This window comes from Electrophorus electricus, chromosome 7 (assembly GCF_013358815.1).
Source record: "Electrophorus electricus isolate fEleEle1 chromosome 7, fEleEle1.pri, whole genome shotgun sequence".
Taxonomy (NCBI): domain Eukaryota; kingdom Metazoa; phylum Chordata; class Actinopteri; order Gymnotiformes; family Gymnotidae; genus Electrophorus; species Electrophorus electricus.
In genome coordinates this window covers 19,119,765-19,133,822 of record NC_049541.1, presented here as the reverse complement: position 1 = coordinate 19,133,822, position 14,058 = coordinate 19,119,765, and the positions used below count along the sequence as shown (strand labels likewise).

Below are 14,058 nucleotides of genomic sequence, written 5' to 3'. Positions count from 1 at the left end.
GGTCGGTCTATGAAACCACCACAGCGCACGTACGAGTTATCCAGCCAGCTTGCCAAGTTAGCTCGCCAGTAGTCAAAAAAAGTTGCGACTTATTCTAAAGTTAGCTTGCAATTTGTCAAAAAAGGTGCGTTTTATCCCGCCGTTCCGGGCTCGATGGATCCCAACCGAATCATCCAGGCTCTGAAAGGCACCATCGACCCCAGCCTCAGGATCGCGGCTGAGGGCGAGCTCAACCAGGTTGGTGCGTCTCACTTCATTTCCTTCCTCTTCTCGGTAGCCTGGTTGCTTTTCCCAACTTCAGCGACCAGAGGAGCCTTTTGACGTCGATGCTGATGTCCAAAGGCGGTAAGGAGACGAGTACTTTTGGGTTGCTTTTGGGATGGTGCTCGCGTCTGTTTTCCGCTGGCTAGCCGGCTACACGGGGCTCGCGACGGAGCTAACGCTAGCTAGCTAAACCGACAGCTTACTTTTATTTGCAAGCACACAGACATGCGATCAAATATGAAAAATGCGTTTATTGGGACAGCAGTTTACGTGTTCTTTAATTAAATTAGATCACCGCAGGTAGCTAGCTATGTTTCATGCTGTTACTGAACAGGATGCCGGTGCTACATCAATAACATCACTGTGTAAAGTCTCATAACCCTGTAGGTTGTCATGTAAGGTCTCCCCTGACTGGGTCTTCCAAGCTTATAACGATGTATTCTGTATATTGCTGAGTTTTAGTGATACAGCTCGGACAAGACTGGGTCATTTAATTTTTACCTTTAAGATGAGTTGTACAGCCTGCTTCATTTATTGAGGATCTTGCCAGATAGATGTGGTCTTCTGTCAGGCCTTCAAAGGTATGGCAGAATTTTCTAATCAGTGTGCGGTAAGACCACGTGAGCTGTTAATGTAGGTCTCAGGGTTTGAGCTTTTAACTATAGATAACTAACTATAGGTGCTGTCACTCCCAGTTTGAGTAGTTCTTGCTGTGGCATAGTCAGTGCAGGGCTGCAACAGTGTAAAAAAAACTGTTAAGTGTTTAGGAAGAGGGGGAAAAAATTTAAGACATTCCAGACGTACAATCTTGTGTGGCATGTCTCAGACATATTGCACTCAGATAGCTGGCTGTGTTACAATTGCTTTAGGAGTGTACAGTCTCTGTGGGAGTGTACAGAAACTATATTCTCTGCATAGATTACCACTCATCTGGATTTACTGGGTCTTCTTCACTATACAACAAGAATGTAACACCAAACAGGCAAAGCGAATAATCTTTCCTCATTGAGGTGGGGAAATGTTCCCGGTTTATATCCCATTAGGCAAATATTTCTCTTGTTCGTTAATACAAGAGCAAGTTTCACACAAGCTGAAACCGGGAGAGACAGCTGGTGTGCGCTAATGATCAGGCTATATTTAAAAGGATTATTTATGTCTATCGTAAAATTGGGTTCGGGTCAGTAAGGTAGATGAGTATTTTTCTGTACTAGATTTGTTCTCTGTATGCAATATTTGTCATTAGCTTTAATCAAATAGCACTTAATTGGTTTGCACTCGTTAACCTATAGATCAGAGTCAGTGTGTCAATACAGTCCCTGCAAGGGGAGCGCATGACATGGATCTGGTGAAGTGAATATCCAGAGGCAAAACCAAACTGCTAAAATCGATGCATCTTTATCTTTTGCAGGGATTAGGCCTGGAGTGTGAAACAGTATGAACAGTAGTAATAACATATTTGTTATAGTATAAAATATAAGAAAATGGTGACCAAGATTTTGCTTTTATTTCTTGTTCATATGTCCTTTGTGCAATCTGCAGCTACATTATGAATGTGACAACCTTTCATACGTTAGAGGAGCTTCTTCCCACAGGCCATTCGGGCCCTGAATCAGGGAAACTGATAAACTGTGGGGACCACCACCACCATGTGACTGTAAATATGTAAATTTGTAAGCTGGAACTGTACATTGTGTACATACATATATCCACATATCCATATATACATTGTACATTGTGTATATGAACATATTATACATATATTGTACATACATTGTTATATATATTTTTGTGTGTATATATACATATTCCTTATGTACACCTGTTTTTTTCCCTCAGTTTGGACAGAGCACTCTCAAACCATTTCACTGCGAGTTATACTGTGTATGACTATGTATGTGACAAATAAACCGAACTTGAACTTGAACTTAGACTACCAGTAGGCTAAAATATGGAGTTTTGAGGGACTAATGTCTTGGAAAAGAACATGGTGTGACTTGGAAAATGCAGCTTACATGAAACATCGCAGCCGCTTTTCTTCCAACGCTGTGCCTGTGTTTTTGTGCATTTCCCAGTCCTACAAGATCATCAACTTTGCGCCGACTCTGCTGCAGATCATTGTGTCGGAGCAGGTGGAGTTCCCTGTGCGCCAGGCAGGTAAGCGCTCCGTGTACAGTGTGGGAAAGCATATTCCGGCCACCGTGTTGCCTTCAGTCCTCCTTCAGTCCTTCCGCCATGCAGAGTTCCACTGTTGCCATGAAATATGCGGGATGATGCAGAGTGATTTGTGAGCGTGGCTTGTTTGTCCACCACAGCCGCCATCTACCTTAAGAACATGGTGAGCCAGTACTGGCAGGACCGGGAGCCCTCGCTGGGAGAGGTGGTGTTCCCCTTCAACATCCATGAGAATGACCGCGGCCAGATCCGCAACAACATGGTGGAGGCCATCATACAGTGCCCCGAGTCCATACGGTCAGTCTGTCACATGCACACGCAAGCTCCAGTAGCGTCTGACGCGCATATTTGCTCCTTATATGGATGCAGGCTCTCTTACCACGATCCCGAGCTGATGCGGTCTGGTTTTAGTGTTGCACTGTCGACTTTTCACGATCAGGGCCCAGCTTACAGTCTGCTTGCGTGCCATCATAAAGCATGACTTCCCTGGCCGCTGGACTGGCATCGTGGACAAGATCAGCGTGTACCTCCAGTCCCAGAACAGTGGAAGCTGGTACGGCAGCCTGCTAGCCCTCTATCAGCTTGTCAAGACCTACGAGTGAGTGCCCCGCGTGCGTCACCCCCCTCCCAACCCAGTGCTCAGCCAGTGTGAGCTCATAATCTCGACAGTGTGAGCTGTATCTGGGCAGGGTGTGCTGTGGGTGCCGTGTGTAGCGGCTCTCTCAGCAGGGCGTTGGTGTTTTTTTGGGTGGTGTCGGCAGGTTTCGGAAGGCGGAGGAGAGGGCTCCACTGCTGGCTGCTATGCAGCTCTTCCTTCCTCGGATCCAGCAGCTACTGTCCCAGTTGCTGCCCGACGCCACAGTCTTCTCCGTACTCATCCAGAAACAGATCCTCAAGATATTCCATGCACTCGTGCAGGTGCGTGTACGTGGGTGCGTGTACATGGGTGCGTGTGGTGCTTTTACTGGTTGTTGTGCTTATAATATTGCTCTCTTAATATTAATATCTCTTAAAGAAACCCTCTGAACATTACAGTAAAGTTACTGCTTGTCGTGTGTGTGTGTGTGTGTGTGTGTGTGTGTGTGTGTGTGTGTGTGTGTGTGTGTGTGTGTGTGTGTGTGTGTGTAGTATTCACTGCCTCTTCAGCTCCTTAGCAACACAGTCATGACCCAGTGGATGGAGATCCTCAGGGCTGTCGTGGATCGGGAGGTCCCTCCAGTAAGTGGCGCGCATGCTTCTATATGCACGTACTGTCAAAATATCCGATTTTATCAGGTCGGATTACGACGAGGTAAAGCCCTGCTCCCCTGACCGCATGCATGCCTGACCGTATCCTAGGAGACCCTGGAGGTGGACGAAGACGATCGGCCAGAGTTGGTGTGGTGGAAGTGTAAGAAGTGGGCCATGCACATCCTCACCAGGCTCTTTGAGAGGTGACTCCACAGCCCAGTGCAGGAGCATCACGTCCCAGGCTCCCGTCTGCAGAAGCCGCGCTGAGCCGCACATGTTTTGATTTCTGTTGTTATTTGGCCTGTGCCTAGGTATGGGAGCCCGGGCAACGTGACGAAGGAATACTTCGAGTTTGCTGATTTTTTCTTGAAAACATATGCTGTCGGAATACAACAGGTAAGCCTAATCGCTTAAAATGATGTGTGTGTGATGTGGAAAGGTGCAAAACCACGTGTGCGTCCCCTGTCTTGCTACAGGTCATGCTGAAGGTGGTTGAGCAGCACAGGCAGAAGCTGTATGTGAGCGCGCGGGTTCTGCAGCAGGTGCTCAGCTACCTGACTCAGTGCCTCTACCACTCCCTCACCTGGAAGGCCATGAAGCCCCACATGCAGGTGCGAGGCGCCGGTGGGCAGGGAAAAATGCCGTCGGGAAGCGTCCACATACACGTACACGGACCGTGTGTCCTCCTCTGTCTGTCCCAGACTGTAGCTCAGGACGTGGTGTTCCCTCTCATGTGTCCTCCTCTGTCTGTCCCAGACTGTAGCTCAGGACGTGGTGTTCCCTCTCATGTGTCCTCCTCTGTCTGTCCCAGACTGTAGCTCAGGACGTGGTGTTCCCTCTCATGTGTCCTCCTCTGTCTGTCCCAGACTGTAGCTCAGGACGTGGTGTTCCCTCTCATGTGTCCTCCTCTGTCTGTCCCAGACTGTAGCTCAGGACGTGGTGTTCCCTCTCATGTGTCCTCCTCTGTCTGTCCCAGACTGTAGCTCAGGACGTGGTGTTCCCTCTCATGTGTCCTCCTCTGTCTGTCCCAGACTGCAGCTCAGGACGTGGTGTTCCCTCTCATGTGTCCTCCTCTGTCTGTCCCAGACTGTAGCTCAGGACGTGGTGTTCCCTCTCATGTGTCCTCCTCTGTCTGTCCCAGACTGTAGCTCAGGACGTGGTGTTCCCTCTCATGTGCTACAAGGACGAGGATGAGAAGCTATGGCAGGAGGACCCATACGAGTACATCCGCATGAAATTCAGTCAGTGCCTCGGCTCAGTCTGCCCTTCTCTCCTCCACCCTCCTGCACCTTCTCTCATTTATATTGTCCTCCATCTGCCCATCTCCTCTTTTTCGCTCCTTTTTTGTCCCTATACAAAGCTCTGTCCATCATTCTCCCATTCCTTCTTTCTTTGCTACTGACCAACTGTGGATGTGTTTAAGTGTTAAGAATGCCTAAGAGTCTTTTATAAGTCCTTATTTTTAAAAGCTCGTTGTGATGAGGGTCCATTGCGTTCAGTACCTGAGAGTGCTGTTGCATCACTGCTCTAGATATGTACGATGACCACGTGTTCCCTGCTACGGCGGCTCAGACTCTGCTGTGCAAGGCGTCCAGGATGAGGAGAGAGGTGGGCACAGTGCCAGCATCCTTCGCTGGTCAAGACGTCTGCGTGTTAGTTGTGTACAATGACTAGGTGCGGGTTTTGTAATGAGATACAGTTTTCTGTGTGCAAACCTTGATTTTTGTTCTCAATTTGGATCAGGTTCTTCCTCAGATGATGGAGTTCTGCCACCAGATTTTGGTTGACCCCAACATTGACCCCCGCAGGAAGGATGGGGCACTGCACGTCATTGGTGCTTTAGCTGATCCATTGCTGAAGGTTGGAGTTTGAGCACTGCATTTAAGCGTCATATGTGGAACTTGAGACATGCACATTTATCTTATCTCCCTCTCTCTCTTTCTGTAGAAGCGTGTATACAGAGATCAGATGGAGCTTCTCTTACAGAACTATGTGTTTCCTTTGCTCAACTCAAGCCTAGGATACCTGCGTGCCAGGGTGAGTAGGAATGTGTTTGAGGCGTTCCACAGAAATGGTAGATGGACAGGGCAGAATCCTGCAGTGAAGGGGTATATAGACGAATCCTGGCACCGGGTCTGCTGCTGGCATCATGGCCTGGGTGTCTTTTGGTTCTTTGCCTTGTCTTTTGTACCGTAGAAATGTTTTCAGTGTGAGGTTTACAGGGCTCAGCCTGTTTCTGAGCAGGCAGTGTGTGTTCACTGTGCGTGTTTTCGGGTTGCGTGCAGTCCTGCTGGGTTCTGCACTGCTTCAGCACTCTAAAGTTCCACAATGAGTTGGTGCTGAGGAACGCCGTGGAGCTGGTGAAGCAGGACCTCATCGCCGACCAGGAGATGCCCGTCAAAGTAGAGGCAGCCATCGCCCTGCAGACTCTGGTCAGCAACCAGGAACAAGGTCGGTCATGCACACGTGTGTGTGTGTGTGTGTGTGTGTGTGTGTGTGTGTGTGTGTGTGTGTGTGTGACATGTTTTAAAAAGTGCCTTGTGTTCTTGGTGCTCATTGGCATACTGTACCTGGACACAAGTGACTCTTGACACTTGGTTTGTTCTCAGATGGTCTTGCGCACACACAAGCAATTAATTTTAAACAAGCTTCCATTTTGTATGTGTGTGTGTGTGTGTGTGTGTGTGTGTGTGTGTGTAGCCAAGATCTACATCAGGCCCTTCATCAGGCCCGTGATGCATGAATTGTTACACGTTATCAAAGAGACGGAGAACGACGACCTCACGAGCGTCATCCAGAAGATGATCTGTGAATACAACCAGGAAGTGGCCCTGATAGCTGTGGACATGACCCAGAACCTGGTACTACGTTTGTCTCTCTCTCACTGTTTCCACTGCCTTGCTCTTTCCAACATTTTCTCCCTTTTGTAAATATTGTGAAGTCACGCAGTCTCTCAACTAAAGACTTACCATGGACAGTAAAATGGTTGCTAGGGTTGTGAGTATGTACTGTCTCTGTGTGCAGGCGGAGATCTTCAGTAAGGTCCTGCAGAGTGAGGAGTATGAGGAGAGTGAGGACAAGACCGTGATGGCACTGGGCATCCTAAGCACCATCGACACCATCCTCACTGTCATGGAGGACCACAAAGAGGTTTTCTGACACACACACTCACACGCGCACACACACACACTCTCACACACACACGCATGCACGCACGCACACACACACACACACACACACACACACACACACACACATCAAAGCTGAAGCGCAGTGCATCCGTTGGGTCGGCGCTCATGAGCGCGCGCTCTCTGTTGCCCCCTTGTACCATAGATCAGCCCACAGCTGGAAGGGATCTGCCTGCAGGTGATCGGCCTGGTTGTACAGAAGCCCATCATAGGTATGGCAGGTGTGTCTGTGGAGTTGAACGAGGGGGGAGGTCGGTGCTAAATCAAAGTTATAATACCTTTGGCCACACGGTGGTGCTCTTGCACACGGATTCACCTTGTAGAGTTTGTGCCGTACACCTACGCGGTGCCAGGTGAACGAATTGCTGCGACCAGTACCTGTTGAGTGCAGGTGTAAACGTCGCCGCCCACTCGCTCTGTGTCTCCGCCCCTCCCAGAGTTCTACGAGGAGATTCTGTCGCTGGCGTTCGGCCTCACCTGCCAGACGATCTCCCCTCAGATGTGGCAGCTGCTGGGTGTGCTCTACGACGTCTTCCAGCACGACTGCTTCGACTACTTCACAGGTTGGAACGTGCTTTTGGCAGAGCCACCCGTGGGCCGGATGGCGCCGGGAGTGCGCTGACTAAACGCAGACCGAGGAGCACGTTTGAATATAATGACACCAGATGCTTTGCTGTGTCCCTGCAGATATGATGCCACTCTTGCACAATTACGTGACCGTAGACACGGACACTCTGCTCTCCACGCCCAAGCACCTGGAGGTTATCTACACCATGTGTAAAAAGGTGGGCCGACGCACTGCTGGCAGCGCCTGGATCTGCCGAGCAAAGCCGTGTTTGTTGACCTCTTTGACCTCCGGCCCCCAGGTGCTAACGAGCGATGCGGGGGAGGATGCAGAGTGCCACGCTGCCAAGCTGCTGGAGGTCATCATCCTGCAGTGTCGTGGGCGGGGCATCGACCAGGTCAGCCGCCGCCGGGGGCGGGCTTATCCGGGAACAGCAGTACAAACACGCTGTTATGGGGTCGCCAGTCCTTTTCCTTCGCGTCGAAGGAAATTTGTTTCCCGCTACTTTTTAAGACTGGCCAATGAACATGTGCGTGTGTGCGTGCGTGCGTGCTTTCTCCTGCAGTGCATCCCCCTGTTCGTGGAGGCCGTGCTGGAGCGGTTGACGCGTGGTGTGAAGTCCACGGAGCTGCGCACCATGTGTCTGCAGGTGGCCATCGCCGCACTGTACTACAGCCCTGCCCTGCTCATGCACACGCTGGAGAGCATGCGCTTTCCGCACTGCACCGAGCCCATCACGGCCCAGTTCATCAACCAGTGGATGAGCGACACCGAGTTCTTCCTCGGGTACGCCCGCGTTAAGCCGGAGTGCCTTGGATACAATGGAGATTCATGGGAAAAACAGCTATTAAACTCCACCCCCAGTATATAAACTTGGCATGAGGTTACTAGCATGACAGTAACTTCACCCTCCTGGTGTTCATACGTCAGTGGCTGCTTTTGCGGAATTAATTGTAACTTGTAATTCTAAAAAGATCGGACATGGCGTTTAATCCTTGGCGTGTCGCGTCCTCGTCTGCAGCCTGCACGACCGTAAGATGTGCATCATCGGGCTGAGCCTCCTGATGGAGGCGTCTGGCCGGCCGGCGGTGGTGGAGAGGGTCGCCGCTCAGATCATCCCCTCCATCCTGCTCCTCTTCTTGGGCCTCAAGCACATCTACGCTTCGCGGGTCCTCGCCAAGCCTGAGCAGCTGTCCAGGGCACAGGGCGCCGACGAGGACGAGGACGGTAAGCGCCGCACGGGGACCGCGAGCTTTTCTTTCACAAAGCTGTCATCAACAGAGACTACAGTTCGAGCTCTGCTTCTGTCTCTCTAGACATAACTAGGTGGGTGAGATGAGGGTGGGGGTCAGCTTTGGTTACAACGGCCCTCAAGACCTGAGGCACAGACTGCTGTCTGACTGAAATAAATTGTAATTAATTACACTGTATTGGCCAACAGTCCCCTCCAGCTCCCCAGTGTTCTTGTGCAGCCAAGTGTGCAGACATGCTTTTCAGATTGCCCAAAAGGTTTTTTTAAGCTGCTGTTTCAGTGTTTACCTGGTGCTTCCTTCTGTATACCAGTCTTGCTGACTTGGTGTACTGCATATTTTGTTTTTCAGCACATTCTAAAAACAAGCTGCACAGCGCACCAGTGTGAATACTGGAACCGCTCATTTTCACTGTGTTTGGAACCACTGGGCAACATTGTAGATGTAATGGCTCATTGTCTGTTTAGGGAGACATATACACAAGGGGGGGGGGTATTTACTTGGGGAGTAGAATTAATCAGAATGTTTAACTCTAAAGAAGAGATCCCGAGCGATGAAGACGAGGTCGGGGAGAAAGGTTCTGGCGTGCAGCCTGCGAGCACGCCCAGTGGGAACGACGACGAAGACGAAGATGACGAAGATGACGATTACTGGGATGATGACGGTCTGGAGGGCACTGCACTGGAGGAGTACAGCACGCCACTAGACTACGACAACGGCGAGGACGAGTATCTGTTCTTTTCTGCCTCACTGCTTCGTATGTACCGTTCCCCCTTCACTTCTTACATGACACTCGCGGTGATGAAACTTGCCCACACCTGTCCGCATCTGCCCAGTGTGAACTTGCCGTGTAATCTAAGGCACAGTGCCTATCGCGTTTGTGTGTTCCTGTAAGGATGCTTGATGCTAGGGCAGGAGTAGCTCAGTGGTTAAGGTACTTGACGGAAGGTTGCTGGCTCAAGCCCCAATTTGCCACTGTTGGGCCCCTGAGCAAGACCCTTAACCCTCAATTGCTCAAGTTGTACTCAGTCATAATTGTAAGTCGCTTTGGAAAAAAGTGTCAGCTAAATGCCATAAATGTAAATGCTTGACATCGCTAACGCCGTGGACGCTGTGTGGCGTTGCAGGGGTGCAGAGCTCTGATGTGAACTGGTATCAGTCACTAACGCAGTCCCTCAGTGATGACCAGAAGAAACAGCTGCAGGAGATTTACAGCCTGGCCCAGCAGAGGAAGAGCACTGGAGGCAAGAGCCTGTGGTGAGCACCGTGCACATGTCCTTAAAAGGGGACGCGCAAACCAAACATGCTGACACCACTGAAACTGAATGGAATTTAGTTCTGTTTAGCATGAAGTCGTTCGAGTAATGCTAACTTTTTAAAATGTACTCTTTCCATCAATTGGGGCTTTGGATATGGTGTTTTTTTTTTCCAGAGAGAAGTGAGAGAATTTATCACAACTTATGTAACATGAGAATTTGTGCGAGAGAGACTAAGATTATATAAATGTTGCTGCTGAGTATGATTTGAGACTACGGTCTACGCTGGTCTACGATGTTTCAGGCAATCTTTTCTTCTTTCCTCTGAAGAGGCCCATTCTGCTGTTTGTGTGAGGTGGCGAAGCAGAGGATGGATTGTGAGTTTGGATCAGCTACGGTTTTAACCACAGAACTGCTCCCGACTTCACCCAGACACGTCAGCCCAAGCATGCCCAACGGAGAGCTGCCTCGGCCAGGACGGGAGGGGACTTGGGGGGGGGGAGGTGCGGGGAGGGAGGGGGGCACGCCAAGCCAGGACTCCGGCGGGCTCCCCAAATCCTGCAGGACTCGGACATCTGGACGGAGAGGCGGATGATGCTGCTCTGCGTCTGACACAACCTGACTCACTCAGTCTGTGCGTGCGTGCGTGCAAGTTTGAATGTAGAGCTAACTAACCTGTTTCCACATTGTTTGCTGGCCCACCTCACCTACCTTTTGCTGGAAGACTTTAAAAGTCTTGGTTCAGAGTGTGATCAGAGGTCTGTGAACCCACCCAGTCTGTGAGCAGTCAGAAAGGAACGCACCCCCATTCACTGTCCCGCAGGCGCAGAGATGCATGGACAGACACGGACAGGCAGGCCAGTGGGGTGGAGCGCGTCTGGCTGATCCTTCAGTGTTTCCTAGCTGTTGTGACCTCTGCACTGGGAGGACTGTGCTCTGTTTGTTACATGTTTGTATGTTTGAGTTTGGTTTTGTAATGGTACATTTTGAGAATTAACTTATAAAAGTTAGTCTAACACTTCTTTTGTCTCTTGTCTGAATGGAATTTGGGAATGCATGTAATGCATATGACTGGACTCTTTTAAGAATACGTGACAGTTATACAAAAGGTTTTCTTTATAAATACATAACTGTGATCTATTTCGATTGCCAGCAGAAAATCAATCATTGTTCTTTGTATAATCTTTAATATGTTCGTATATCTCTAGTACACTTACACATCTCTCTAGTTATGATAAATGATTCAGAAAGAGCTCCATTTAAGACAGATGTTTTGTGTGGCTTAGTTATGAGTTACATAATAGTCTAAAGACCTATTTGTAAAGAGCCTGACTTGCAGTAATGTACAGTACTTGAGATCTGGATTTGAACTCAATTCACAAACGTTACGACTTATGGTTTTTGAGTCACTTATCTGTGTCTGAAAGGAGCGTTATGTCATTTTTAACATTATGAAACAGCCATTAAACTGACACCTAGTTTCCTGGATGTTTTAGAGATTCTGTACTAAGTCTATTTTAAACATGGCCACCTCTATGGAGCATAAGTTGGTTCATATGAAGACTTCAAAGCACTTTGCCTCCATTTCATGTGAGTTGCACTTTATATAAAAATGTAAACATAATAAATACTCACTTTCTTAAGTAATGTTTGTTACTTTGTGGTGGTAAAAATGACTTACTACTCCTTTAAGACTACTTGAACTTGAGTTTATGAAGACTCAAGACTCTGGAATTTTAAATTCTCTGACGTGTGAACAGTATAAGTAAACAATTTATTTTTCACCATTAAAATTGTCATGTCATTTGCAAACGAAGTTCTTACATTTCCATCATCCTTCTGTAAAATATTGTTGTTTATTGGAAGCATTCTCCCAGGGTTTGGGGTTCAGAAGCTTTGCTAGTGTCACTGACGGTTTTATTTTAAATCGCACACCTAATCCATTGTGTCCTATGATGGTTTATTGTAATAGCGCACCGCGGGCCGTATGGCTGGAGATCATTCAGACTATCCGCCAGGCGTTAGAACAAAGATCATATTGAAAACGTCGCAATATTGTCTGGATTATCGTACCGTTCTTTTTTGTTTTCCGTCTCGTCGATGCTGAGAAATATCTCTCTCTCTCTCTCTCTCTCTGTCTCTCTCTCTCTCTCTCTCTCACACACACACACACACACACACGCACACACACCTCACTGTCGCCGACTGCGTTGCGCGCACGCGCGAGGAGGTGGTTTCTCTCCTTTTTCCTCTTCTGACCCAGCGCGAGCGACCGTTTTCGAGTACCGCGCGGCTGCGTATCGCACAGGGTGGGGGGGAAAATGGCAAAGGCTGCGCATCCGCCGTCCGATCGTTGCGAGCGCTGTGCGAGCAGGGGGCCGACATGACCTCCATCCGCCCCGCGACGCACGCAGCCCTGCTGCGCGCCCCGGCTCTGCACAGCCCGGGCGGCGGGCTGCTCGGCTACGCCGCGCTCGTGGCGCTGTGCGCGCTCTGCTACGGTAACTCTCTGTGGGGAGAGTTCGTGCACGACGACGTGTGGGCTATCCTCAACAACCCCGACGTCAGACCGGGCTCGAGCCTGCGAAACATCTTCGCCGACGACTTTTGGGGCAAGAAGATGGCCGATAATACGAGCCATAAATCCTACCGTCCACTCTGCGTGCTCACCTTCAAGTAAGTTTGTCCTCGCGCCGTCGCGCGCTTGTTTCTCCGTCCCTGGTCGTTTTTGTAAAAACCACCGCACTGAGCATATTTGAATGCATGCGCACATTTGGTTAAAAGCGTCTTGTTGAGTGCTGCTGCGCTGCCAAGCGAAAGCTTGAGCAGCCGGAGGTTACTTACCTGTTTAAGTAAATGCTTTTCCTTTTTTTAACGTCACTTTTTTCTTACGAATGTTGTAGAAGTTATCACAGACTGTGCGGGCTGCGGCGTGCGAAGCTGCGTCCGCGTTAATGTGTGTCCAAACTGAAAGAGTTTATTTTTCCACGCCCGGGCGTTTCCAGTCGAATAAAGATCACGGGCATGTTGAAAGCCATGATATTAAATACGGCAGGGTGTGCGTCACGTTATACGACTCTTCACTATGGTACACACTTGTTGCGCAGCAGTGGAAGGAGGGCCGTTATAAGTTTTATTACGGGCTGTTTTTAACGTGGGTGGCATGCTTCCGTTTTCGGAGGTCCTGGGAGGTCATTGCTGCACAAACGCAGGTGCTAAACATGCTCTTCTCATAACGACATCAGCCAGAGCGGATCAGCGCCGTTTCTCCACGTTAGATGAGGCGCCAGGCGCTCTGCTCTCCTCCGAGAACGCTCTTTTGGCTTCTTTACGCGGTTAGGGGTCGGTGTGTGTGTGTGTGTGTGTGTGTGTGTGTGTGTGTGTGTGTGTGTGTGTTAGTTCCCAGTAACGCAGTTAACGCCGCCCCGTGCACCTAAGCCTTGCTGCCTACACACTACCCTATACTCTCACGAGCGTTTGTACGCCTACCCTGCGCGCGAATCCTCCGCGTACTGGGCCTTGACCAACAGTTCTACTGATAAGGTATTTACAGGAAGATATAATGCACCATTAGAACAGTTCTACTGATAAGGTATTTACAGTCAGATATAATGCACCGTTAGAACAGTTCTACTGATAAGGTATTTACAGGAAGATATAATGCACCGTTAGAACAGGTCTACTGATAAGATATTTACAGGAAGATATAATGCACCGTTATAACAGTTCTACTGATAAGGTATTTACAGGAAGATATAATGCACCGTTAGAACAGTTCTACTGATAAGGTATTTACAGGAAGATATAATGCACCGTTATAACAGTTCTACTGATAAGGTATTTACAGGAAGATATAATGCACCGTTAGAACAGTTCTACTGATAAGATATTTACAGGAAGATATAATGCACCGTTAGAACAGTTCTACTGATAAGGTATTTACAGGAAGATATAATGCACCGTTAGAACAGTTCTACTGATAAGATATTTACAGGAAGATATAATGCACCATTAGAACAGTTCTACTGATAAGATATTTACAGGAAGATATAATGCACCGTTAGAACAGTTCTACTGATAAGGTATTTACAGGAAGATATAATGCACCGTTAGAACAGTTCTACTGATAAGAT

The 14,058-nt window shown here is 48.9% G+C and overlaps 2 protein-coding genes across 12 annotated transcripts in view; both read left to right on the top strand.

Annotated features, from left to right (window-relative positions):
• ipo8 (importin 8) lies at nucleotides 1-10,403 on the top strand. Of its 7 annotated transcripts, none has more exons than XM_035528684.1 (25): nucleotides 1-237; nucleotides 2,337-2,418; nucleotides 2,577-2,733; nucleotides 2,876-3,034; nucleotides 3,198-3,354; nucleotides 3,565-3,654; nucleotides 3,775-3,869; nucleotides 3,978-4,062; nucleotides 4,143-4,277; nucleotides 4,808-4,907; nucleotides 5,198-5,274; nucleotides 5,410-5,526; nucleotides 5,614-5,703; nucleotides 5,952-6,117; nucleotides 6,367-6,527; nucleotides 6,691-6,816; nucleotides 7,000-7,066; nucleotides 7,292-7,417; nucleotides 7,542-7,639; nucleotides 7,721-7,816; nucleotides 7,985-8,205; nucleotides 8,441-8,646; nucleotides 9,208-9,426; nucleotides 9,797-9,926; nucleotides 10,258-10,403. In XM_035528684.1, exons 1-25 carry the CDS (start codon nucleotides 154-156, stop codon nucleotides 10,277-10,279), a joined length of 3,066 nt encoding a protein of 1,021 aa, XP_035384577.1. In that variant the 5' UTR covers nucleotides 1-153; the 3' UTR covers nucleotides 10,280-10,403. The 7 variants fall into 7 exon arrangements, with proteins under 7 accessions (XP_035384577.1, XP_035384576.1, XP_035384579.1 ...); XM_035528683.1 differs by having other exon boundaries at nucleotides 7,000-7,075; XM_035528686.1 differs by having other exon boundaries at nucleotides 165-241; nucleotides 7,000-7,075.
• Nucleotides 10,404-12,162: 1,759 nt separating this feature from the next.
• The window catches only part of tmtc1 (transmembrane O-mannosyltransferase targeting cadherins 1), a 35,176-nt gene continuing 33,280 nt past the window's right edge, over nucleotides 12,163-14,058 (top strand). Inside the window, exon 1 of one of the 5 annotated variants that reach the window (XM_035528018.1) lies at nucleotides 12,163-12,601. In XM_035528018.1, coding sequence (XP_035383911.1) covers nucleotides 12,309-12,601 — 293 coding nt within the window. In that variant the 5' untranslated portion in view covers nucleotides 12,163-12,308. The remainder of the gene's footprint in view (nucleotides 12,602-14,058) is intronic. The other 4 variants (XM_035528016.1, XM_035528015.1, XM_035528017.1 and 1 more) reach the window with 4 other exon arrangements.

What these genes read in the sequence shown, in the direction of transcription:
- ipo8 (XM_035528680.1), top strand. Translation starts at nt 2,232, where the DNA reads ATGTCTTGGAAAAGAACATGGTGTGACTTGGAAAATGCAGCTTACATG. An exon ending in TGGATCGGGAGGTCCCTCCA is followed by an intron (nt 3,655 to 3,774) that starts GTAAGTGGCGCG and finishes ACCGTATCCTAG; the next exon opens with GAGACCCTGGAGGTGGACGA. An exon ending in CTGCTTCGACTACTTCACAG is followed by an intron (nt 7,418 to 7,541) that starts GTTGGAACGTGC and finishes GTGTCCCTGCAG; the next exon opens with ATATGATGCCACTCTTGCAC.